The sequence below is a fragment of the Talpa europaea genome (genome assembly GCF_964194135.1).
Source record: "Talpa europaea genome assembly, chromosome: 11".
Classification (NCBI taxonomy): Eukaryota; Metazoa; Chordata; class Mammalia; order Eulipotyphla; family Talpidae; genus Talpa; species Talpa europaea.
The window spans coordinates 16,948,477-16,973,628 of NC_140078.1; the positions used below are offsets into that span (position 1 = coordinate 16,948,477).

Genomic DNA, 25,152 nt, shown 5'->3' on the forward strand with positions numbered 1-25,152 from the left:
TTTTTATTTTAAGATGTATTTATTTATGCATGCAAGAGCTGGCCAGAGATACAGGGGGGTGAGAGGAATCACCAGAGAGAGAGCGGGGAACAGAACAGGCTGAAACACACTGTTAACGGGAGCAGCAGGTGACACAGGAGAGGTCTGCTACGCCATGTGGGGAGCTCCCTGGCCGGCTGGGAATCGAACTCGTGCTGCAGAGGCTTCAGATTGCTTCATATTGTGGTGCTTAACCCTTGAGCCACAAGGGAGGCTCCCCAATATCGTGTTCTTTTGATCCTTTGTAGAAACACTACCCTGATTTGGTGTTTCCTATCTTCAGATATGATTGTGCTTTTATAACATAGATACACATACTTAAGAATATTTACTATTACTTTGCATATTCTAAATGTTTTATAAATGCAATTATCCTGGTTACAGCACTCAGGAAGTTCTCCTATAGTTTATTGCTTAACACAGCTTGTTGGATTTATTCATCTTGATACATGCAGCTCCTTTGATTGATTTTTCCACTATTCTGTAGTCTTCAATAGAAGACTATGCCACACTTTATTAATTCTTCTCATTCTGGATATTGAATCTTTACCTGGTGCTTTGAAGTACAACTTCCCAATAAGACTCTTACCTTGGTGTCCTCCCCCCATCCGGGACAGCACCCCTCGCCCTTCTAGCATGGCCTGCAGAGCTGCATGTTGTGTCATTTTGGGGCCTTGCTGTGCAGAACAGTTTTCATTTTCTGATCAAGTGTTGCTTTTTTAATTCATGCTTTTGATCTAGCTACACTGATTCGCTCTGTGTGTGTGTGTGTGTGTGTGCAAGTGGTTGTCATGTTATAATTTATTATCAAGACACACTGATCGGGGAATCCCATGGTGGCCCAGAGGTTGAGCACTGGGCTGCGAAGCTGCCCGCAGCCTCTGCAGCGCCGGTTTGATCCCCGGCCACCAGCGAGGGTCCCATATGGCGCCCAGACCTCTCCTGACGCCCGCTGCTCCCCTAAGCAGTGTATTTCATCAGTCTGCCTGTTCTGTTCCCGGCTCTGGCTCTGGTGAATTCACTCACCCTCCCGCGCTTCTGACTGTACCCAGTGCCTGTATAAATAAATAAATAAATCTTTAAAAAAAAACTCACTGATGGTCACAGCCACCTTCACTTTATATCAAGTTTCCATATACTTGTGTGGTTCTTCCCATGAGATCTTTTTCCACTGAGCTGCTCATCTCTTAGTCAAAGCTACACGGACAAGATAAGTCCATGTAATAAGTTTTGAAACCAATTTGAGCAAAGTTTCCCACCTTTTCTTATTTAAAACTGTCATGACTCTTTGGGTCCAAGTGATCTTAGGATCACGTTGTCAAGTTTCGTGAAAAACCCTTTTAGAATTATTATTTGATCACATTGAATTTACATATTATTTTAGTCAACTGACATCTTTCCAGGATTGAGTTTTCCCATTCATGATATGCATCTATTTTTGTTTTGCTTTGATGACTTTTAATTCATGATTTTAGAGTTTTCCCATGATGGTTTGATGAGTCCCTAGTTAGAGCTAGCTTTAACAATTTCCAGTCTGTGGACATAAAAAAAAGTATTATTACTGTTTTCAATGATTCTTGACTGTGGTATAGGATTATAATTGTGTTCGAGCATTGATCTTATGTTCAGGAAGAACACAGAACACCTACTAGTATTATTAGTATGTTTTCTTTGGGGGTAACCATTATAACATTAACCTAATGATCAAAAGTCATTATTTACCTACGTCAAAGGTACATATGCACATGGTTTGAAAATCAAGTAGTTCCACAAGTTCTAATAGGAAAGCTGGATTTACCTAACCTTCCACCATTTCCTCCTCCCAGAAGTAACTCTTTTCAAGGCTTTAACTGAGTGTTTTAGATTTTACTGTCATAACTCAGAGAGGATATACTTGTATTGCTATGTTTTGATTTCTCTCTCTTAGAAATTATTTATTGTCGCCCCACTAGGGCTCATGGATATACACTGTTCAGTTACCCTAACCTCATACCTCTCACGTGCACACTTTCTATCCTCATCACCCTGATATCACCCTGTTATATTTTCTATGACCCTTTTCAGTATATTGCCAGAAGGAGTCATACTAGACCCAGTAAAAAAAAAAAATAGCCCCCCCCAAATTATTACCTTATACACAGTGTGAGGTTTTTGAACTTGTGTCAAGGTGCAACAGGGTGGTCCCCACGAAAGGGGGAGGTTCCAGGTTTCCTGCCCCACCCAAAGGAGGGTGGGACAAAACAGAAGAAGAAGCTGGAGAAGGGATGGAAGAAGGAATGAAACAGGATGGAGAGACAGGAGACCTGGACGAGGCACATGGAGCAGAGAGACAGGGGAAAAATTGTGCTTGCCTTTTGGTGTGGGCTGGCTGAAACAGAGGTGGGTAAGAGACATGTGGGAAAATAACAATGGCAACTTTTATATTGATTCTGATTTTGCTCTTTTCCTCCCAGACTTGTCTGGTTGTTTCTGATCCTTTTCTATGGGTCCCCAATGGAAGGTGCTTTAGCTTGTGGCAGGCATTCAGGCCTTGCTTTGGGCCAATCCCATTTGGGTGGACTTTTACTCATGAAGGGATGTGTTGGCGCCTTACCTCGTGGCATCAGGATACTCCCCCTTTCTGTGATTGGCTGTGCTTCTTTTGGCCCAGTGCGCATGACGACCTCCTGCGCACCAAATAAGGGCATGTGCCCTTCCGGGATTAGCCTCTTTTGGCCCAGTGCGCATGACGGCTTTGGCCTGCTTCTTCAGCTTCCGGTCCCCAGCTATAAAGCCCCGCCGAAACCGAAAGTAAACGAGACCTGCGATAGCTGAACGAAGAGTGCACGTGTCTCCCTCCGGTGTACCCCTGTTCTTCAGGTCGCTGCTCTCCCCTCGAGAACCTCGTTGAACAGTCCGCGGGCTCAGACAGGGATGAGTAACTTTGGGTGCATGATTTAGAAACTATATTCTTTGCTTTTCCTGTATTGTTTACTAATTGTATCAAAGTTCTTTCCCATTAAAGTCTTCCATGTTTTGTGTTGATATGGCAGATGGCAGAACCTATTTAGAGCAGGCAGGATAAGGGGCTCTGGGGTGTACCTATCCCTGCTGGGTAACAAATGGACAGAAGGGAAATTCTACTCACTGCAAGGAAATCCTCACCTGAGCTTCAGTGAGCCACAGGCACTTGGAACCCATGAACCTTAGCTGGTCTGCCTTTGCCAGTCCAGTCTCTCCCAGGACAGCTCGTGCTGGTCACCTGTAGTGATAACAGCTCCATGTTCTGGATGCTTAGTTACAGACCACTACAGGCAAATGATTTCTTAAACACCTTTCCTAGTTTCTCACTATTGTAGTCCTCAGCAGGCCCTTGGACTGAGAGTAGCTCTTGGTGGAGGCGGTACAGACTGGCTACCAGCCAGTCACCCTAGAGCCCTATGCATGGGCATGTGGGACACACCCTTTACCCCTATGGGATTCTATTTTGCCTGGAGCTACTGAATGGAGAACCTCTGTGACCCCAAAGGGGGTAGCAAGGAAGGAGAGAGCACAGGTCCCGAAATGAGGCACAATTTCTATGAAAACATATGAGGAACTCCTGACCTTGAAGCTGCCCTCTTATCTCAACATGTCAGTGGAAGTGTGTCAACACCACATCATTTCACCAATGACGTGAACTTCCTCTTGTATCGCAGGCAGGGCTCCTCTTCACAGAGCAGAGTCTGGGCTCCCAGCACACTCTCAGACACAGCAGGCTCCTCCAGTTCCAGGATGCCTGCCCCTGCCTCCTGGACCCACCAGACTCCCTGCCTGCTGCTGACTTTACTGCTGGGACTCACAGGTGAGCATGGCCATGGGAAGATCCCCCCTCCCTGCCCTGGATGCCTCTTTAGCCAAGGAGTTGCAGGGCATTCAAGTAAATAAAGTTAAGCCCCCATGGGGCTACAACAGAGAACCAAGACTAGACATTACTTGAGAGCACAGAATCAGGGAACTGAGCAACTTTTCTATAATCTGTCACCTGCAACTGTTATCAGAGACATCAAAACATGATCGTTTGATGAGTGTGTTAACTTGGCTGATCTTCACAACATGACTGTTTATAATGACGATTGTTGCCCTTGCTTTGCAGAAGGGGAAACCGAGGCAGAGAGCATAACTTGCCCACTGCCATCTGTGGGGATGCCAGAATTGAAGCCTAGGGCCAAGAACTCCAGCATTCATTCTTTTTACCACGTTATGCTGTTGGACTCAGTGGAGGCTCTTGCAGAACAGTTAGACATATGGAGAAACAATTAGATGCTAGAGATAGGACACAGACCTAAGACAACAGGATGTTGGATGGGGTTGAAATTCTGCTGTGTGCTCACAACCTTTTGTTAATAATGTGTTAGATGGTTACTATGTACCAATATTTTTATGAGCATTTAACATACACAATCCTCAAAACATACTCCTTGTATACTAGAAAGCCAGGACAGCTCTTCACATGTATTTGCAAATGCATGTTGTGGTGTATGTGCATGTATGTACAGGTGTGAGAAGTGTGCAGACACACACACTTGTGGGATTTTTGAAAAGGTTTTTTCCATTGTTCTCTCCAATCAATTCTCAGTCTGCTTGAAGTGCACAACGACAAATGTTTAGTTTTCAGTCTCTCCACTGTCTTCCTTCCTGTTCTACTTCTCTAAAATTTCCCCTTCCCTTTCTTAAACTATTGGACAAAAAATTCTTCTCCCTTGGTAAGAGAGTAGAAGTGTGTGCATGATTTTCTTGGAGTCCCGCTATCGTGCTGCAAGGGGGTGAGGAGGAAAGAAGGGGATGGAAACACAGAGCCTCACCTAGACCGTCTCCATCTGTCATTGCGCCCACATCTGGGTTTGCACCTCTCCCCATGCGCTGTCATCCAGCGTCCGTTCAGGCCTCAGGAAATCTGTGAGTGGAATTCTGCGCATTCCTCCTTGGAGTTCCTCCTCCAGGCTGGATGGGCTGAGGAGACAAGAAGGGGGAGGTGCAGGTTCCTGAAGGATACAGAGAAATGATCCCTGTGTGTGATTCTAGCTGCACTCCTATCTCTGTCATCTATGTCCCCAGAAGCCTCTCAGCCTCAAGAAATCTGATGAGTAAAATCATTTCAATTTCTTGAACCCTCACCGTGTACCAGACACAGCGGGAAAGGCCTGGAGGTGTCATCTCCTGTGACCATTATCTCTGAGGGAGCTAACTTATCCCCCCTCCTCACAGACGGAATAACAGAAGCACAGAGCCTAACTGGTAGAGCTGGATTTAACTCACACAGTCTGACTGTAGAGTTCCTGGGTTAACCACCACCCTTCTCGGATGCGCGTGAACCATCTCCTCCCCAGGAGCTTTCTGCAGCTTCTGTGTGCGGGTGGGGGAAGGGAGAGTGAAGGAAAGAGGGTTTGTGACTTTCTCTCCTGGGTTCTTCCTCTTCCTGGAAGTTGTTTTTATCTTTGGCCAAATATCTCCATGGGAAACTCTCGGTATTACTGCTCAAAATGGATGTCGGATCTCAGGAAGGTGTAGCACTGGACAGTCACATGATCAACCATTTATTGAACACCTACTATGTGTCAGAAGCTGTTACAGGAATGAGAGGAGTGTTGCTGAACAAACAAAGTTGTTGCCCTCTTGGGGTTATGTCTTAGTGGGAGAAATGACAGCAGACAATAGACACACTGAATAAGTACAAAATACAGTGTATTAGGGTAGGATCAGGGTTATGGGCAACAAATGAAAGTATTCCTAGATAAGAGAACTGCAAATACCTGCAGCAGGCTATATTTTAAACAAGGCAGTGTGGGTGGGCATCTCTGAGAGAGAAACTTGAGCATAGGTTAAAGGGAGGTGTGGGATGAGCCGGTGGAGTTTTGGGGGAATTGCCTTCCTGACAGGGAGCAGCATGGGCAGAGGCCCTGCGAGGAGACTTTTCTGTTCGGTTCAAGGATGTGGGCTCCCGTGAGTGGTGCCACTGCAAAGTCTAAAGAAAGAAGTGATGATCTGACATTAGCTTTAATCATCTAGCACTTGGACGAGAAGCAACTAGAACATTTAAGGGGTCATTTCATGGAGAAGCAAGGAACACCGGTGCACGAGGACGGCTGCTGTAGAGACGGGCGAGGTCAGACCTTAGACACATGATGAAGCAGCAACAGATTCTCTGACCTGCAGCCTTTGGATGGGAGAGAAAAAGCCATGCTTGGACCTGAGCCTCTGGAAGAATAAGGGGCCTCATGGGACATAGAGAGACCTGTCAACTGTGAGCTGTGCTTTTCCATCCAGGCACCATGTCCAGGGTGCTTTGGCCAAATTGGACTCCAATTTCAGGGAAAAGGGTCTGGCAGAGATGTAAATGCAAGAGCCACAGAGACTCTAATGACACTTCCCCACCTGTGGCTCCGGCTACTAGCTGACCTTCTTTCCCTCCACTCTATTTCTCCATTTCTCCCTCCAGATTCATTCCTATTTCTTCTCATTTTTGTCTACACCACACCCCCAAAATCCTCCTTAATATTAACCACCCCCTCCGTGTTCCAGACACACCATAGGACCCCCCACCTAAGAGTGTGTCCCTCCTTAGGCAGCATGTTCGCGATGAAGCGTACAAGGTGGATGGGCCTTCCCAGCTCACACTCCACAAATGTGAACCGCAAATTTTCTCTTAAGAAATAAAAAAAAACAGTAGAGAATTGTTTGAGTCCAAGAACAATCTGCTCCTCTGATTTATAGTCCTGGCCCTGCCACCTGAGCCCAGGCCTGTTTTAGGACAGTTTCAACACAAAGGAATCTTTTCTCATTTCTCTGGTGTCTCCAGAAACCAGCTAGTGCAGCTGCAGTGAATGTGAACTGCAAAGTCCTGCACCTGCAGGTAGATGACCACGGGCCACTCCTGTCCCTGCAGCTCACGACCCAGGGTCACCACACGAGAACCCCCCTATGGTTCATTTCAAACACAGCCTGAGGTCGGCTCCCTCCTTGCTGTCTTGCCCACTGCTTCCATCTCCACTTTCTAGAGCAGGGTTCTCAAGTTCCCAATCTTGAGCCACTTAGCCCAGCTCAAAGGCATGAATCAGGGTAGTCACTTTGCCTGACCAAATATTTTTTATTGTGGCAAAACACACATAAAACATACCATTGAACCACTTTTTAGGTTATAATTCAGTGGCCACAAGTACATTCACACTATTTCAATCTGTTAACAAGATGCACTTCACAATCTTTTCAACATCCTAGGAGAATACTCTGTACACATCCAACAATAAATTCCCTATCATTCTATCCCAGAACCCCAGATAGCCTCCATCCTACTACTTCTCTGTATGAATTTGCCTGTTCTAATTCTAGCCTATAATTAGAACTGTATATCAGTCCTCTTCTGTCTGGCTCATATTTTTTTTAGCAAAATATTGTTAAGGTTTAGCTACATAAAAGGACATTGCTCTTAAGGGCTGAGTAATATTCCATTATTTAAGCCACATTCTGTTTATACCTCATCTGTTATGGAAATACACTGTTTTAAGCCATTGAGTTTATGGGAAAAATGATAGTCGTAATAGACACTAATACACATAATCATGGCATTGGAAAAAAAAATTCCAGACTTAATGGGCCTCCCCGGTGGCGCAGCGGTTGAGCGCTGGGTTGCGAAGCTGCCCGCGGCCTCTGCGGCGCCGGTTCGATCCCCGGCTGCTCCCAGGCCACTGGAGGAGGGTCCCACATGGCGCGCAGACCTCTCCTGCCGCCCGCTGCTCCCCTCAGCAGTGTACTTCGGTCCTTCTGTCTGCTCTGCTCCCCGCTCTGGCTCTGGTGAATTCTCTCACCCTCCCGCGCTTCTGACTGTACCCAGTGCATGTATAAACAAAACAAAAACAAACAAACCAGCAAACAAATAAAGCATGCCTCTATAAAAAAAAAAAAAAAAAAAAAAAAATTCCAGACTTAAGACTATGTTTTCCTTCTTTTTAAATACCTTGTTCATTGTGTGTAGGGAGCTCAGCACCTCCTGGTCATTCAAGCACCCAGGCCAGGGAACAGTCCCTTCCATAAGCATGTGATCTCGGGAAGAGGTTGCTTCACCCACAGAGTTTCTTGCCGTTCAAGGACATCCTCCCAACACACCCATCACTGCCACTCACAAACCAATGGTCTCAAGACTCGCCTGGTCCATCATGTTAAAGAACTGAAAATGCAATATGTCCTGAAACCACAAAGTGTCCAGCAAGTATTTGGTGAATCATGACCCTTCCAGAGAGGCCTCAGGCACTAAACCTGCCACTTCATTTGGAACAGCCTCACATTACAGGCTCATTGTGGGGGTTCTAGGTGATAATATCCCCATGTGCTGAACCCAGGGGTCCCCTGAGGTGAGCACTGTCAGTAGGTCCTTGTGACAGTGCTTGAGAAAGCCTTCAGGGTCACACAGGATGAACAAGGAACTGCTTTGCTTTCCAGCAGGAGCAGCCGGCGAGGAGGAGCTGCAGGTGATCCAGCCTGACAAGTCCGTGTTGGTGGCAGCCGGAGAGACGGCCACTCTGCGCTGCTCCCTGACCTCCCTGCTCCCTGTGGGGACAGTCAGGTGGTTCAGGGGGTGGGGTCCAGGCCGGCAGTTAGTCTATAGTTTCAAAGGAGTAAAAGACGAAGGCCCCTTCCCCCGGGTAACCAATGTCACAGATCCCACAATCAGAGACAACAAGGACGTTTCCATCCGCATCAGTGACATCGCCCCAGCAGACACTGGGGCCTACTACTGTGTGAAGTTCCAGAAAGGGAGCCCTGACACAGAAGTGAAGTCGGGACCAGGCACGCAGGTCACCGTGAGTGGTGAGTACCGTGGGGACCCCCCACCCGCGTGTGGCAGCAGGTCACTCTCACACCCTCCTTTCTGTGAGCAACAGTTAAGAGTCAGGCGTGGTGGCGGGTGCTGATCTACATGGCTTGATTCACCCCCTTCTACAGACCAGGAAAGTCGAGGCTCAAGGTCGCATGGCTCAGAAATGGGGTGAGGTCTGGAACCTGACTTTCTGTTTCCACAGTTCAGGTGAATGAAGAAAACTTGCATTTTTTCCTACTAACAAGTATCTCCTGGGCTCCACTGTCCATGTGAAAAACTTTCCGAGATGTGCTGCTTCTGAATGGCATTTAAACGGGAGCTGAGTTGGCTGCCAATAGGGGCTGGCTTCCCCAGATCCCTTCTGCCTGACCCCCAAGATGTCCCTGAGAAAATCGGTCCTCCTTCCTTTTAAAGTGCTGCAGCTTTCCGGAAAGAGAAATCTTCATGACAACACCTCGGATCTCATTTGTGTGTTGGTGTCATTCCCCCAAACAGCTCTCTAGCGGGCCGGTAACAAGAAGAAGCAGAGAATCACCAGCAGTCATTTCTGCTGCTTTTCTTAATCAGGTCTTCAGAGCAGCAGCAGGACTTGCCACTTCCCTGGGTGTTTGCCCTGCTGCTACCCCCTCACCCCAAGATGGGTGGTGACCAGGACAGGGACAGCAGCCACAGGAGCTGGTTGTCAGCACCTGCTGTGAACCCGCCCATGCTGGACACACCCTCACTCCTCTGCCCGGGTGGGGCTTTGACCACTTTGCACAGAAACACACACGGAGGCTCAAGGATGCAGAACAGAGACACAAGGGGGTCACTCATGAGGTCTGTCCTGGGTGGGGAGACTTGGGCTCTGTACCTCACCAGTATGAGGGAGGCGCTTCTGCTTCTTTCTAGCCCTGACCACGGAGAGACGCCCGCCTTGGCTCCCCAGGCTCACGGATCCTTGTTTCCAACCCAAAACTGACCCCAAGTAGAAGGAGAACCTCAATTCACAGCCCTCTTTCCCCTCCCTTCAAAATCAGAGCTGGGCACAGATGAGACCTACTTGAGAAATGGTTTAAAAAATGGAAAGTTGGGAGTAAATCCCTCCCCGCCCATGGGGAGAGCTGGGAGACCAGACTTGTGCTTTTTACTCATCCAAGTTTATCTTCTGAAACTTGCCTCAGCGGCCTGCTTTCCTCATGCACCCCTGAGAGAGAGCCTGCCCCCCATTTCACAGATGAGGAAGGGAGGTGCCTGGACCCTCTCCAGGGCTGGCAGGCAGGTGCCAGCCTCCATGGGGCCCCCATGTCCTGCATTCCTTCTGTGAAGCTTCTCTGACCTTGGAAGGGCTTCCGGGGTGACAGGCCAGGAACAGCTATAGACACTGAGGTCATGTTGTTCCTGAGCCCAGACTCTGGAAATCCCCTGGAGAGAAAGAAGGGGAACTCTGAACCCGGCCTGCACTGTGTCATCATCTCCTGTTCCTGGTTCACCTCTGGGAGCCTGGGTGTCCCTAAATGAGGGTGATGACACCCTCAATTGTCATGTCTTCCTGCACCCCAGCATCACTAGAGACTAAATGATAATGAAGTGAAGTATAAACAGTGTCACCCGCTTATCCTTGGTGGGAGTCACAGTCACGCTTACTGTTACAAATGCTCCTTCGTAGCCAAACCCTCTCGCCCTGTGGTATCGGGACCCCCAGAGAGGGCCACCCCTGGGCAGACGGTGACCTTCACCTGCCAGTCCCACGGCTTCTCCCCCAGAGACATCAGCCTGAAGTGGTTCAAAAATGGGAAAGAGCTGCCAGCCCCCCGGCCCAACGTGGACCCCCCAGGAGAGGCCGTTTCCTACAACGTCTCCAGCACAGCCACGGTGCCACTGGCGCCAGGGGACGTCCGCTCCCAGGTCATCTGCGAGGTGTCCCATGTCACCCTGCAGGGCGGCGGTCTTCGCGGGACAGCCAACTTGTCTGAGACCATCCGAGGTGTGAACCCGCCCAGCCCAGCCCTGCCCGGGACTCAGCTTGCTCCTCCCCTCTCTCTCCAGGCATAGATGTCCCTGAGTCCAGTCCCACCATCCTTGGCCATCACCAGCCCTGCATGTGCGGGTCACTCCCCCAGTCTAGCCGGCAGCTGCCAGGGCAGCACCTCCCACATGCCTGGAAGTGAGCGGCAGTTTCCCGAATTTTTCCCACAGCCACCCCACCACCCTGCACCCCCTACAGCCCTGCCCCTGGGGCTTGGGGGTGGCATTTATTTGCCACAGTGATTGTGATCCCACTGCTGCCTGCAGGGGCGGGGCCTCTTGATTTCCCTCCTATTGCCCTCCAGTCCTTGTGCAACTACTGTGTGCAGGGCACTGTGCTTAGTGATCACACACACATGCAGAGAGAGCCTCAGTGTTGGAGGCCGGCTGCCTGCCCAGCATGTCCCGGGTGACCCCCCCGCTGAGATGGGGCAAGTGACAGGCACCCCCTCCCCTGGGATCTGTGCCATCAGGTCAGAGCTTCTGCCCTGTGCTGTTACAGTCCCGCCCACCTTGGAGGTTTCCCAGTATCCTGAGGCAGGAAACCAGGTGATTGTCACCTGCCAGGTGAAGGCGTTCTACCCCCGGAACCTACAGCTGACCTGGTTGGAGAACGGAAACGTGTCCCGAACAGAAAAGCCCTCGACTCTCCTGGAGAACAAGGATGGGACCTTCACCTGCACGAGCTGCTTCCTGGTGAACGCTTCTGCCCACAGGGGGAATGTGGTGCTCACCTGCCAGGTGGAGCATGACGGGCAGCCCATGGTCTCCAAAGCCCTCATCCTGGAGGCCTCAGCTCACCAGGACAAGCAGGACACAGGTGTAATTTCAGGTCAGGCCTCAGCTCCAATGACCCAACATTTTACATTTTATCTTAATTTTTAGTGCCACCAGTAACAATTCATGTGTTATTGATAATCTAGAATGCACAGCTATGAACAGAATATAAAGGAGCCGCCCCATCCCAATTTTCACACCCTGAGTGCCCACAGGTCAAGTGTTCAGAACCGAGCATTGCAGGTCATGGACGTAAGCTCAAAGAGAGAAAGTGGGGATTGGAGGTGATCTCCCACTCTCGGTCCTGCTCTTACCATCTGCCCCCCATAGTGGCTGCAACAGCCAGGTCAGCCACCCCTCCTGGCTCCCCAAGCTCTGTTGATACTCTAGTCTGTGCCGGTGTCTACACCCCAATGATCAACATCACCGACTGAGCTGCGCCTCTGTCTGTGAAGTAGTGGCCCGTCTCCCTGGGCGTGGAGTATGAGTCTGGAGCTGCCGTGGGCCAGCAAACATCACAAGAACTCACTTAAATACATGACGTGCAAGATTTAGTCCCCTGTGACTTCATGTCCATGTCAATACCCTGCGGTTTTAGAGTTTTAGAGAAAGGAGTCAAGGAGCAACAAGGTGGCGGGTGGGGTTTAATTTTCCCCCTTTGAGTAGCTGTTGGCTGCAGAGACCATTTCTGCAGAGAAGCAGCTGCTCTCTGCACTGTCCTTGGCCGCCCCAGTGGACAGAAGGGGCCCCAGTGATTTGGCCCCGAGGTTCCACCCCACATCTCAGGTCCTGCAATTTCCACCAGGGCCCAATTGTAGCCCCTCCCAAACATCAGCACCTTTCCTCACCCACCAGCTGTTCTCACAGGTCAGACACTGGAGGGCCCCCCAAACTGTGGAGACCAACCCTGGGGAGCCAGTAGCCTGGACTCCCTCACCCCAGAGCTGCCTGCACTCTCCTCGCACGTGTGGTCAGTCACTCATGAGACCCTGAGGTTTGAGTCTTCTTGTGCAAAGAGCAAATCTGGCATCATCCTACCAGACAGTGATGGATTTTCCTTATTTTTGGTCACACTGCTCTTGCAGGGCCCCCTGAACTCCCCGAACCTCACATTCATAATCAGTAGAGCACGGTCATCACCCTCAGTCACCTCAGGAAGCTCTTTACCCTGATTTCTGCCTTAATCTAGAGAAGGACGCAGGTTTGAGCTTCAGAGGGTTGACGGACCAGGGGAGCCCAGTGGGTAGTGGAGGCCCAGGGAAGGGCTCCAGTTTGGCCCCTAATGGCGCCTCCTGTCCCTTGTCTTCCAGGCAAAGAGCAGTCCATGCCACTCCTCATCGCTCTCCTCCTGGGCTCTAAGGTGCTGGTGCTGGTGGGTGTCTCTGCCTCCTACATGCACAGGAAGCAGAGGCCCTGACTGTGAGTCCTGGGGAGGGAGGGCAGGCCAAGGTCTGTCCCGGGAGGGGCAAGGTCAGGTGGAGGGCAGCCCCCAGGTCACATGTGGTCAGGCCTCCCGGGAGATAAGAGAAGCTGACACACCTCCCTCAACACCCTCAGGAGGCTTAGGTCCCTCTAAACATCCCAGCATCCAGAAAGTGTTTGGGGAACTGCAGAGGGTGTTCCAGAGTGACTGGGTGCCCTGAGTGGTGTGGAAGATACAGGCAAGGGATGAATGGAGAGCCTGAGTGGAGGGTTCCCTTGGAGACCATCTCTACATTATTTGATCATGGAGGCTCCGTGGGTGGAAAGGTTCCACAATGAGGGGAGTGTTGAGCAGTCCCAGGTTTGCTGCCCTGCGGTGTTTCTGAGGCTCTGTGTGATGTGCAGAAGGGTTGTGGTGTCAGCGCACGGGCAAGAGCAAAGGCTGAGATGCAGAGGCCTGTCTCGGGGACTGCCCAAGAGAACAGCACCAGAGTCATGAGAAGGGCCCACCTAGAGGAGGAGGGACAAGAGCCTCCACAGACTCTGCTCCCCAGGCCGCTCCCCCAGAGATCTGCTGCCCCACCCTGCTGTCCCTTCTCACAGGCTGACCCCAGAGCTGGCTTCATCCAGGGTCCACTCAGGAATGCACACCCGCAGAATTCCAAATCACCCACTTTCGGTTCTCGTCACATGGCCAAAGTGCAGTGGGATGGGAACAAGGGGCTGCTGGGAGTGAGACCCAGAAAGGGACGACGCCAGTCACTGCATCAGAGCTGGTTCCACCATCGTCGGCCACAAGCCAGGGAAGAAAACGGAAACTAGGGCAGGTTGTGCAATTTGCTCTAATGAGAAAACCACATTAAAACTCGCTTTGACTCTACAACAAGCATGCCTTCATCTCATCCCGCGTAGCCCTTGCAGGATATTATATGACTGCTTTTTCCACTGCTCTGTAGTCTCCTATTGAAGAATAGTCCACAATTTATTATTTCTTCTCATTCTGGATATTGAAACTTTACCTGGTGCTTTGAAGTACAACTTCCCAATAAGACTCTTATCTTGTGTCCTCCCCCACACGGGACAGCACCCCTCGCCCTTCTAGCGTGGCCTGCAAAGCTGCATGTTGTGTCAATTGGGAGCCTGGTTGTGCAAAAAAGTTCTCACTTTCTGATCAAGTGTTGCCTTTTTAATTTGTTTTTGATCTAGCTATACTGCTCGGCTGTGTGTGTGTGTGTGTGCAGTAGTAGTCATGTTATAATTTATTACCAAGACTCACTGACCTTCACAGCCACCTTCACTTTCTATCAAGTTTCCATATACACCTGTGGTTGTTTTGATGCAGACTTTGTTCCATTGAGCTACTGTTTCTCAAGAAGAATGGCCTTGTAATAAGTTTTAAGACCCCTTTGAGCAAAGTTTCCCACTTTTCCTATTTAAAATTGTCACGACTCTTTGGGTCTAAGTGATTTTAGAATCTCTTTGTCGAGTTTCAAAAAAACCCTTTTAGAATTATTTGATCACATTCAATTTACAGATTTTTTTAGTCAACTGGTATCTTTCATGTATTGACTTTTCCCACTCATGATATACATCTATTTTAGTTTTGTTTTTATGACTTTCTATTCATAATTTTAGAGTTTTCCCATGATGGTTTTATGAGTTTCTAGTTAGAGCTTTCTTTAACAATTTCTAATCCATGGACACAAAAAATGTATTATTACTGTTTTCACTGATTCTTGACTGTGGTATGGGATTGTAATTGTGTTCAGAGCATCGATTCAGCAAAAGCATAGGATACCTACATCTTAGGCACATATGCACATGGTTTGAAAGTCAAGTAGTTCCACAAGTTCTAATAGGAAAGCTGGGGTCACCTAACCTCACACCACGTCCACCTCCCAGAAGCAACTCTTTTCAATGATTTAACTGAGTTTTTTCGATTTTACTGCCATATCTCAGAGAGGATATACTTGTATTGCTGTTTTGATTTCTCTCTCTTAGGGATTATTTATTGTCTCCCCACAAGGGGTGATGAAGATACCCTATTCAGTTACCCCAACCTCTCACATGCACACTTTCTATCTTCATCACCCTGATTTCACCCTGTTATATTTTCGATGGCCCTTTTCAGTACATGCCTGAAGGACTCACACTAGCCCCAGTTAAAAACAGACCCCTCTACATTCTACACCTTGTAAGATTTTTGAGCTTGTGTCAAATGACTAAAGGGAAATTCTACTCACTGCAAGGAAATCCTCACCTAAACTTCAGGGAGCCTTGGCCAGTCCAGTCTCTCCCAGGACAGCTTGCGCTGGTCATCTGTAGTGATGACATCTCCGTGTTCTGGATGCTCAGTTACAGACCACTGCAGGCAAATGTCTTCTTAAACACCTTTCCTAGCTTTTCACTATTATAATCCCCAGTGGGCCCTTGGAATGTGAGCAGTTCTTGGTGGAGGGGCACAGACAGGCTCCAAGTCAGTCACATCCTAGGACCTTGGGCATGGGCGTGTGGAACACAGCATGTATCCCTGTGGCGATCCTCTTTTCCTGGGGCTCCTGAATGGAGAATCATGGAGACCCCAAGAGGGGGTAGCAAGCAAGTGGAGAGAGCACAGTCCCCGAGCTTGAGGCACTATTTCTATGAGGCTGCACAAGTCCTGAGCACATATGAGAAGCTTCTGACCTTGAAGCTTCCCTTTCATCCCAGCTTCACAGTGAAAATCTGTCAACACCTCATCATTTCACCAATGACATGAGCTTCCTCTTGTATTGCACGCCGGGCTCCTCTCCACAGAGCAGAGTCTGGGCTCCGAGCATACACCAGACAGAGTAGGCTCTTCCAGATCCAGGATGCCTGCCCCTGCCTCCTGGACCCACCAGTCTCCTTGCCTGCTGCTGATTTTACTGCTGGGACTCACAGGTGAGCATGGCCATGGGAAGATCCCCCCTCCCTGCCCTGGATGTCTCTTTAGCAGTGCAGTTTTAGGGCATTCAGGGAAACAGTAAGTCTCCTGCAGCTACTACAGAGAGCCAAGGACTAGACATCATTTGAGAGCACAGAATCAGGGATCTGAGTAACATTTCTGTGGCTCTGTCACCTGCAACTGTTACCAGGGACATGAAAACAGATGATGGTTTGACAAGTGTGTTAACCTGGCTGATGCTCACAACATAACTGTTTATAACAATGATTATTGTCCCTGCTTTGCTGAAGGGGAAACTGAGGCAGAGAGAATAACTTGCCAATGCTATCTACCCAAGTCTGTGGAGAAGCCAGAATTCAAGTCTAGGGCCAAGACCTCCAGAATTCATTCTTTTTAGCATGTTATGCTGCTGACTACTCAGTGAAGTCTCTTGCAGAAAAATTGGGCATATGGAGAAACAAGCAGAATAGAGATAGGACAAAAAACAGGAGGTAGGACAGGGTTGAAATTCTGCTTATGTTCTCACAAACTTTTGTTAATGATGTGTTAGATGGTTGCCATATACCAATATTTTGAATGAGTATTTAACATACACAATCCTCAAAAACTGTTCCTTGTATACTAGCAAGCCAGGACAGCACTTTACATGTATTTGCAAATGCATGTTGTGGTGTATGTGCAAGTACGTACAGGTGTGAGAAGTGTGCAGACACACACACTCATGGGATTTTTGAAAAGTTATTTCCATTGTTCTCCCCAATCATTTCAGTCTGCATGAAGTGCACATTAACAAAAGTTTAGTTTTTAGAGTCTCTCTACTCTCTTCCTCTTCTACTTCTCTAAAATTTCCGCTTCTTCTTCCCTAAACTATTAGACAAAAAGAATCTTTTCCCTGGTAAGAGAGTAAAGTGTGTGCATGATTTTCTTGGAGTCCTGCTCTCGTGCTGCAAGGGGGTGAGGAAGAAAGAAGGGGATGGAAACACAGAGCCTCACCTAGACCGTCTCCATCTGTCCTTGCGCCCACATCTGGGTTTGCACCTCTCCCCATGCGCTGTCATCCAGTGTCTGTTCAGGCCTCAGGAAATCTGGGAGTGGAATTCTGTGCATTCCTCCTTGGAGGCCCTCCTCCAGGCTGGATGAGCTGAGGAGACAGAAGGGGGAGGTGCAGGCTCCTGAAGGACACACAGCAATGATCCCCGTGTGTGATTCTAGCTGCACTCCTATCTCTGTTATCTATGTCCCCAGAAGCCTCTCAGCCTCAGGAAATCCGATGAGTAAAATCATTTCAATTTCTTGAAAACTCACCGTGTACCAGACACAGTTGGAAAGGCCTGGAGGTGTCATCTCTTGTGATCATTATCTCTTAGGGATCTCTTCTAATCCCACCCCTCCTTACAGATGAGAAGCACAGAAAGGTTTATGGTCACTCAAACTAAATGGTAGAGCTGCAATTTTAGCTCACACGGTCTGACTGTAGAGTTCCTGGGTTAACCACTACCCTTCTCGGTTCTGTATGACCCATTTCCACCCCAGGAGCTTTTTACAGCTTCTGTGCATGGGTCCAGTAAGAGGCAGTGAGGGAAAGAGGATTTGTGACTTTCTTCTCTTGAGTTCTTCCTCTTCCTGGAAGTTATATATGTCTTTGACCAAGTCATCTCCATGGGAAACTCATGGGATTAATACTCAAAATAGATATTGGGGTCTCAGGAAGGTGTAGCACTGGACAGTTACATGATACAAACAACTATTGGATAGCTACTGTGTGTCAGAAGCTGTTACAGGAATGAGATGTGTGTTGCTAAATAGAAGAGACAAAGTTGTTCCCCTTTTGGAGTTATGTCTTAGTGGCAGAAATGACAGACATAATAGACACACTAAATAAGTACAAAATATAGTGTTTTAGGGTAGGATTAGTATTAAGGGCAACACATGAAAGTATGGGGTCTCCCTGATGGTGCAAGGGGATAAGATGCAACCTATGAAGCTGTCTGCAGCCACAGCAGCATGAGTTCCATCCCCAGCCAGGGAGCTACCCACATGGTACAGCAGACCTCTCCTGACTCCCCCACTGCTTCCCTTAACAGTGTGTTTCAGTCAATCTGCCTGTTCTGTTCCCCACTCTGTCTCTGATGAATCCTCTCAGCCCCCCAAATCTGGCCTGTACCCCAGTTCTTGTATGCATAAATACATAAATCTTAAAAAAAAAAAAGTATTCCTGCATATGAGAACTGCAAGTATCTGTAGCGGGGTATATTTTAAAAGACAGTGTTGGTGGGTATCACTGAAAAGAGAAACTTGAGCACAGATTGAAAGGTGGTATGGGATGAAGCAGGTGGATTTGGGGGGAAGAAACTTCCTGACAGGGACCAGCATGGCAAAGACCCTGTGAGGAGACTTTTCTGTTCTGCTCAAGGATATGGGCTCCCGTGAGTGGTCACCATTGCAAAAATCTACAGAAAGAAGTGATGATCTGACATTAGTTTTAATAATGCTAGCACTTGGACAGAGAAGTAACTAGAACATTTAAGAGGTCATTTCATGGAGAAACAGGGAACACCAGTGCATGAGAATGGCTGCTGTAGAGACAGGCGAGGTCAGACCTTAGACACATCATGAAGTGAAGCAACAGATTCTCTGACCTGCAGCATTTGTATGGGAGAGAAAGAGACAAGGGTGTGGACCTGAGCCTCTGGAAGAATAAGGGGCCTCAGGGGACTCAGACCTGTTAACTGTGAGCTGTGTTTTCCATCCAAGCACCATGTCCAGGGTGCTTTGGCTGTACAAGTCCAGCTTTCAGGGGAAAGGTTGGGCAGAGAGGAAAACGCAGGAGCCACAGAGACATGAATGACAGCTTTCCCATCCCGTGGCTCCCGCTGACTGATCTTTCCCTCCTCCATTTCTCCCTTCAGATTCATTCTTATTTCTTCCTATTTTTAATACCCCAAATCTCCTTGAAATTAACCACCCCGTCCACGATCGAGACACACCAACAGTCGCGCCCTCTACAGCCTGTGTCTCCTTAGGCGTGTTGTAACAAAGGGTGCGAGGTGGGTGGGTCTTCCCAGCTCACACTCTGCAAGGTGCAAATTTTCTTCTAAAAATTAAAAAAAATTCAGGGGATTTATTTGAGTCCAACAGCAGCTTGCTCCTCTGATTTATAGTCCTGGCCCTGCCACCTGAGCCCATGCCTGTTTAAGGACAGTTTCAACACAAAGGAATGTTCTCTCATTTCTCTGGTGTCTCCAGAAACCGGCTAGTGCAGCTGCAGTGAAGTGAACTGCAAAGTCCTGCACCTGCAGGTAGATGACCACGGGCCCCTCCTGTCCCTGCAGCTCACGACCCAGGGTCCCAACATGAGCACCCCACATGGTTCTTTTCAAACACAGGTGGAAGTTGGCTCCCTCCTTGCTGTCTTGCCGGCTGGTTCCATCTCCACCTTCTAGAGCAAGTCCCCAGCCTTGAGCCACTTAGTCCAGCTCAAAGGCATGAATCAGGGTAGTCACCTTGCCTGACCACCTATTTTTGATTGTGGCAAAATTCACATAACATAAAACACACCATTGAACCATTTTTTAGGTTATAATTCACATTCACAATATTTCAAACTGTTACCACGATACACTTCAGAATACTTTGAACATACTGGGAGAAAATGCTGTACCTATTAAACAATAAATTCCCTATTAATCTTTCCCAGCAGCCCAAGGTCACCCCTACACTATTACTTGTCTCTATGAATTTGCCTGTTTTAACTCCTTCCCATAATTAGAACTGTATATCAGCCCTTTCCTTTCTGGCTCATTTCAATTAGTAAAATGCTGTCAAGGTTTATCTACGTCAGAGGACATATTGTGATCTCATTACTCTTTGGGGTTGAGTACTATTCCATTATTTATGACACATTCTGTTTATGCCTTCATTTGTTAATGGAAATTTGTTATTTTAAGCCATTGACTTTTAGAAAAACATTTATAGCAGTAATAGACACTAATGTACCATCATCATGGAATTGGAAAATATTCCACACTTGAGACTGTGTTTTCCTTCTTTTTAAATACCTTGTTCATTGCACGTAGGGAACTCAACACCTCATGGTCATTCAAACACCCAGGCCAGGCAACAGCCCGTTTCAGAGCACATGATCTCTGGAAGAGGTTGCTTCACCGACAGAGTTTCTTGCAATTCAATCACATCCTACAAACACTCCCATCACTTCCACTCACAAACCGATGGTCTCAAGACTCTCATGGCCCATCAAGGTAAAAGACTGAAAATGCAACATCTCCTGAAACCCAAAGTATCCACAAAGTATCGGTTAAGCATGACCCTTCCAGAGAGGCCTCAGGCACCAAGCCTGCCACCTCAACCTCCCCGTGCCTCAGTTTCCTCATTTGGAATCTCCCTGTACCTCAGTTTCTTCATTACTGGCTCATTGTGCGGATTCCAGGTCATGATACCCCATATACAGACCTCAGGGACCCCCAAGGGGAACACTTGTCAGCGGGTCCTTGCAATAGTGCTTGAGAAAGCCCAGTGGGTCCCACAGGATGAATGAGGAACCACTTTGCTTCCCTGCAGGAGCGGCCAGCGAGGAGGAGCTGCAGGTGATCCAGCCTGACAAGTCTGTGTCGGTGGCAGCCGGAGAGACGGCCACTCTGCGCTGCACCATGACCTCCCTGCTCCCTGTGGGGCCTGTTAAGTGGTTCAGGGGGTCGGGTCCAGGCCGGCAGTTAGTCTACAGTTTCAGAGGAGCAAAAGACGAAGGCCCCTTCCCCCGAGTAACCAGTGTCTCAGATGTCACAATCAGAGACAACAAGGACTTTTCCATCCGCATCAGTAGCATGACCCCAGCAGACACTGGGGCCTACTACTGTGTGAAGTTCCAGAAAGGGAGCCCTGACACAGAAGTGAAGTCGGGACCAGACACGCAGGTCACCGTGAGTGGTGAGTACAGTGGGGGCCCCCTCCCGCGTGTGGCAGCAGGTCACTGTCAGGCCCTCCTCTGTGAGCAACAGCTAAGAGTCAGGCGTGGATGTGGGTGCTGATCTACATGGCTTGATTCACCCCCTTCTACAGACTGGGAAAGTAGAGGTTCAAGGTTGTATGGCTAAGAAATGGGGGTGAGGTCTGGAACCTCAGACTTTCCAGTTCCACAGTTCAGGTGACTGAAGAAAAGTTGCATTTTTTCCCCCTACAAGTGCTTGCTGGGCTCCTGTGTCAGTGAGCAACTTTTCTGGGTGTGCTGCTTCTGAACCCATGTGCTGGCAGCTCATGAAGGCCCTGTGAGCCCCACAGAGCTTACCTCACTGGGGTTGGAGTCCTACCCTCTGGGCCCGAGGAGGATGCCCAGGCACCCAGTTTAGGTCCCAGCTTCATTGCTGGGAAGACCTCAAACCTCTAAACAATTAAATGGGAGCTGAGGTGGCTGCCATAGGAGCTGGCATCCCCAGAGCCCTTCTGCCTGACCCCCAAGATGTCACTGAGAACGTCTGTCCCCCTTCCTTTCAAAGTGCTGCAGCTTTCAGAAAGAGAAATCTCCATGAAAACACCTTGGATCTCATTTATGTGTTGGTGTCATTCCCCAAACGGCTTCCTAGCGGGCCTGTAACAACTAGAGGCAGAGAATCACCATCGGTGGTTTCCGCTGCATTCCTCAATGGGGTTCTTCAGAGCAGCTGCAGGACTTGACACTTACCTGGGTGTGTCCCCTACTGCTTCCCCCCACCCCCAGACAGTCTCGGGTGGGTGGTGACCAGGACAGGGACAGCAGCCACAGGAGCTGGTTGTCAGCACCTGCTGTGAACCCGCCCATGCTGGGCACATCCTCACTCCTCTGCCCGGGTGGGGTTTTGAGCACTTTGCACAGAAACACACACGAGGCTCAAGGATGCAGAACAGAGACCAAAGTGGTCACTCACGTGGGATGTCCTGCCTGCGGCCCCCTGCACTCTGTCCTTCCCCAGGATGAGGGAGGCACTTCTACCACTTTCTAGGCCTGTGTATGTGTCTCTTATTTAAAGACCACTGAGAGATGACCCCCGTGGCATCCTCAGTGTAAGGGATCCTTGTTTCAAACCCAAAACGGACCCTGAGGAGACGGAGAACCCTATTCTGTGCACTCGCTTCATAATCAGAGCTGGGCACAGATGAGACCTACTTGAGAAATTGTTTAAAGAATGGAAAGTTTGGAGTAAATCCCTCCCATGGGAGGGAGAGCTGGAATATTAGGTCTGAGCTCATCATGATGTATGTTTCTTTATCTTGTGTAACTTGCCTCCTCAGCCTGCTTCCCTCATGCACCCGGGAGCCACAGCCTGCGTCCCGCTTCACAGATGAGGAAGGGAGGTGCCCGGCCCCCTCTCCTGGGCTGGCAGCCTGGTTCCAGCCTCCACAGGGTCCCCTGTGCCCCTGCGTTCCTTCTGTGAATGCTTCTCTGACCTTGGAAAAGCTCCCGGGGTGACATGCCAGGAACAGCTATAGAGACCAAGGCCATGTTGTTCCTGAGCCCAGACTGATGGGAAATCCCCCGGAGCTAGAGAGGGGGACTCTGAACCCAGGCCTGCAACCCTTTCATACCCCCTGATCCTGTTCACCTCTGGGAACCTGGGTGTCCCTAAATGAGGGTGATGACACCCCAGCACCACTACAGACTAAACAATAATGAAGTGAAGTTATAGACAGTGTCACCCGCTTATCTTTGGTGGGAGTCACAGTCACACTTATTGTTACAAATGCTCCTTCGTAGCCAAACCCTCTCACCCTGTGGTATCGGGACCCGCAGAGAAGGCCACCCATGGACAGACAGTGACCTTCACCTGCCAGTCCCACGGCTTCTCCCCCAGAGACATCAGTCTGAAGTGGTTCAAAAATGGGAAACAGCTGCCAGCCCCCCGGCCCAACGTGGACCCCCCAGGAGAGGCCGTTTCCTACAACGTCTCCAGCACAGCCAAAGTGCAGCTGGCGCCAGGGGACGTCCGCTCCCAGGTCATCTGCGAGGTGGCCCACGTCACCCTGCAGGGTGGCAGTCTTTGCGGGACAGCCAACTTGTCTGAGACCATCCGAGGTATGAACCCCCCCAGCCCAGCCCTGCCTGAGATCCAGAGTGCTCCTGCCCACTCGCTCCAGGCTCAGATGTCCCGGAGTCCAGTCCCGCCATCCTTGGCCATCACCAGCCCTGCATGTGCAGGTCACTCCCCCAGTCTTCCAGGCATCTGCAGGGCAGCACCTCCCACTGCCTGGCAGTGAGTAGATAGTTTCCCGAACTTTCCCCACAGCCACCCCATGACAGGGCACCCCCTGCGTCCCTGCCCGAGGTGCTTGGGGATGGCATTTATTTGCCACAGTGATTATGATCCCACTGCTGCCTGCAGAGGTGGGACCTATTGATTTCCCATTTATTGCCCTCCAGTTCTTGTGCACCTACTGTGTGCTGGGCACTGTGCTTAGTGATCACATGCACATGCAGAGAGTGCCTCAGTGTTGGAGGCCACCTGCCTGCCCAGCATGTCCCAGGTGACCTCCCTGCTACGGTGGGGGGGGCAAGTGACGGGCCCCTCCCCTGGGATCTATCTGTGCCATAAGGTCAGAGCTTCTGCCCTGTGCTGTTACAGTCCCGCCCACCTTGGAGGTTTCCCAGTATCCCGCGCCAGGGAACCAGGTGATTGTCACCTGCCAGGTGAAGGAGTTCTACCCCCAAAACCTACAGCTGACCTGGTTGGAGAACGGACACGTGTCCCGAACAGAGAAGCCCTCGATTCTCCTGGAGAACAAGGATGGAACCTTCACCTACAGGAGCTGCCTCCTGGTGAATGCTTTTGCCCACAGGGGGAATGTGGTGCTCACCTGCCAGGTGAAGCATGACGGGCAGCCCGCGGTCTCCAAAGCCCTCACACTGGCGGCCTCTGCTCACCAGGGCAAGCAGGACACAGATGTAACTTCTGGTAAAGCCTGGGCTCCAACTGACCCAACCTTTTATATTTTATCTTGTTTTTATAATGTTACAGGTTACAATTCATGTTCTATTGATAATCTAGAATATATAGCTATAGACAGAATTTAAAGGAGCCGCCCCATACAATTTCCTGCACCCTGAGTGCCCACAGGTTAAGTGTCCAGAACCGAGCATTGCAGGTCATGGACGTAAGCATGAACGAGAGAAAGTGGGGGTGGGAAGTGTTGTTGCCACTCTCGGTCCTGCTCTTACCATCTGCCTTAATCCCAGGAAGGATGCAGGTTTAAAGCTTCAGAGGGTTGACGGACCAGGGGAGCCCCAGTAGGTACTAGAGGCCCAGGGAAGGGCTCCCGTGTGGCCCCTAATGGCACCTCCTGTGGCTTGAATTCCAGGCAAAGAGCAGTCGATGTCACTCCTCATCGCTCTCCTCCTGAGCCCCAAGGTGCTGCTGCTGGTGGGTGTCTCTGCCTCCTACATGCACAGGAAGCAGAGGCCTGACTGTAAGTCCTGGGGAGGGAGGGCAGGCCAAGGTCTGTCCTGGGAGGGGCAAGGTCAGCAGGAGGGCAGCCCCCAGGTCACACGTGGTCAGGCCTCCCGGGAGATAAGAGAAGCTGACACACCTCCCTCAACACCCTCAGGAGGCTTAGGTCCCTCTAAACATCCCAGCATCCAGAAAGTGTTTGGGGAACTGCAGAGGGTGTTCCAGAGTGACTGGGGAGCCCTGAGTGCTGTGGAAGAAACAGGCAAGGGCCTGAATGGAGGCCTGAGTGGGGGGTTCCCTTGGAGACCATCTCTAGATCATTTGAACATGGGGGCTCCATGGGTGGAAAGGTTCCACAATGAGGGGAGTGTTGAGCAGTCCCAGGTTTGCTGTTCTGAGGTGTTTCTGAGGCTCTGTGTGATACGCGGAAGGGCTGGTGAGCACAAGGGAGAGAGCAAAGGCTGAGGTGCAGAGGCCTGTCTAGGGGACTGCCCAAGAGGGCAGCACCAGAGCCATGAGAGATACACAGGGAGTGCGTCCTGAGCACGGGCAGGTCATTAAATGTGACATGTCTCCCGCAGCTTCTTCCCTCTTCCCTGCTGCCTGCGCCTCCAGCTCTGCAGCCTCCTCCCTTCCTGAAGGACCCGCCTAGAGGAGGAGGGACAAAAACCTCCACAGACTCTGCTCCCCAGGCTGCTCCCCCAGAGACCTGCTGC

General features: G+C 49.8%; 2 protein-coding genes across 2 annotated transcripts in view; both read left to right on the forward strand.

Annotated features, from left to right (window-relative positions):
* Window positions 1-3,792: 3,792 nt before the first annotated feature.
* Window positions 3,793-13,073, forward strand: LOC311179437 (signal-regulatory protein beta-1-like; the record flags this gene model as incomplete). Its single annotated transcript, XM_084246644.1, has 5 exons — window positions 3,793-3,862; window positions 8,497-8,862; window positions 10,521-10,838; window positions 11,382-11,711; window positions 12,967-13,073. 5 exons carry the CDS (start codon window positions 3,793-3,795, stop codon window positions 13,071-13,073), a joined length of 1,191 nt encoding a protein of 396 aa, XP_084102770.1.
* A 2,857-nt stretch (window positions 13,074-15,930) lies between these two features.
* LOC311179438 (signal-regulatory protein beta-1-like) overlaps window positions 15,931-25,152 on the forward strand; it is a gene marked incomplete at both ends in the record, with an annotated part of 16,472 nt that continues 7,250 nt past the window's right edge. Inside the window, 5 exons of the mRNA XM_084246645.1 lie at window positions 15,931-16,000; window positions 20,583-20,948; window positions 22,750-23,067; window positions 23,615-23,944; window positions 24,348-24,455. Coding sequence (XP_084102771.1) covers window positions 15,931-16,000; window positions 20,583-20,948; window positions 22,750-23,067; window positions 23,615-23,944; window positions 24,348-24,455 — 1,192 coding nt within the window. The remainder of the gene's footprint in view (window positions 16,001-20,582; window positions 20,949-22,749; window positions 23,068-23,614; window positions 23,945-24,347; window positions 24,456-25,152) is intronic.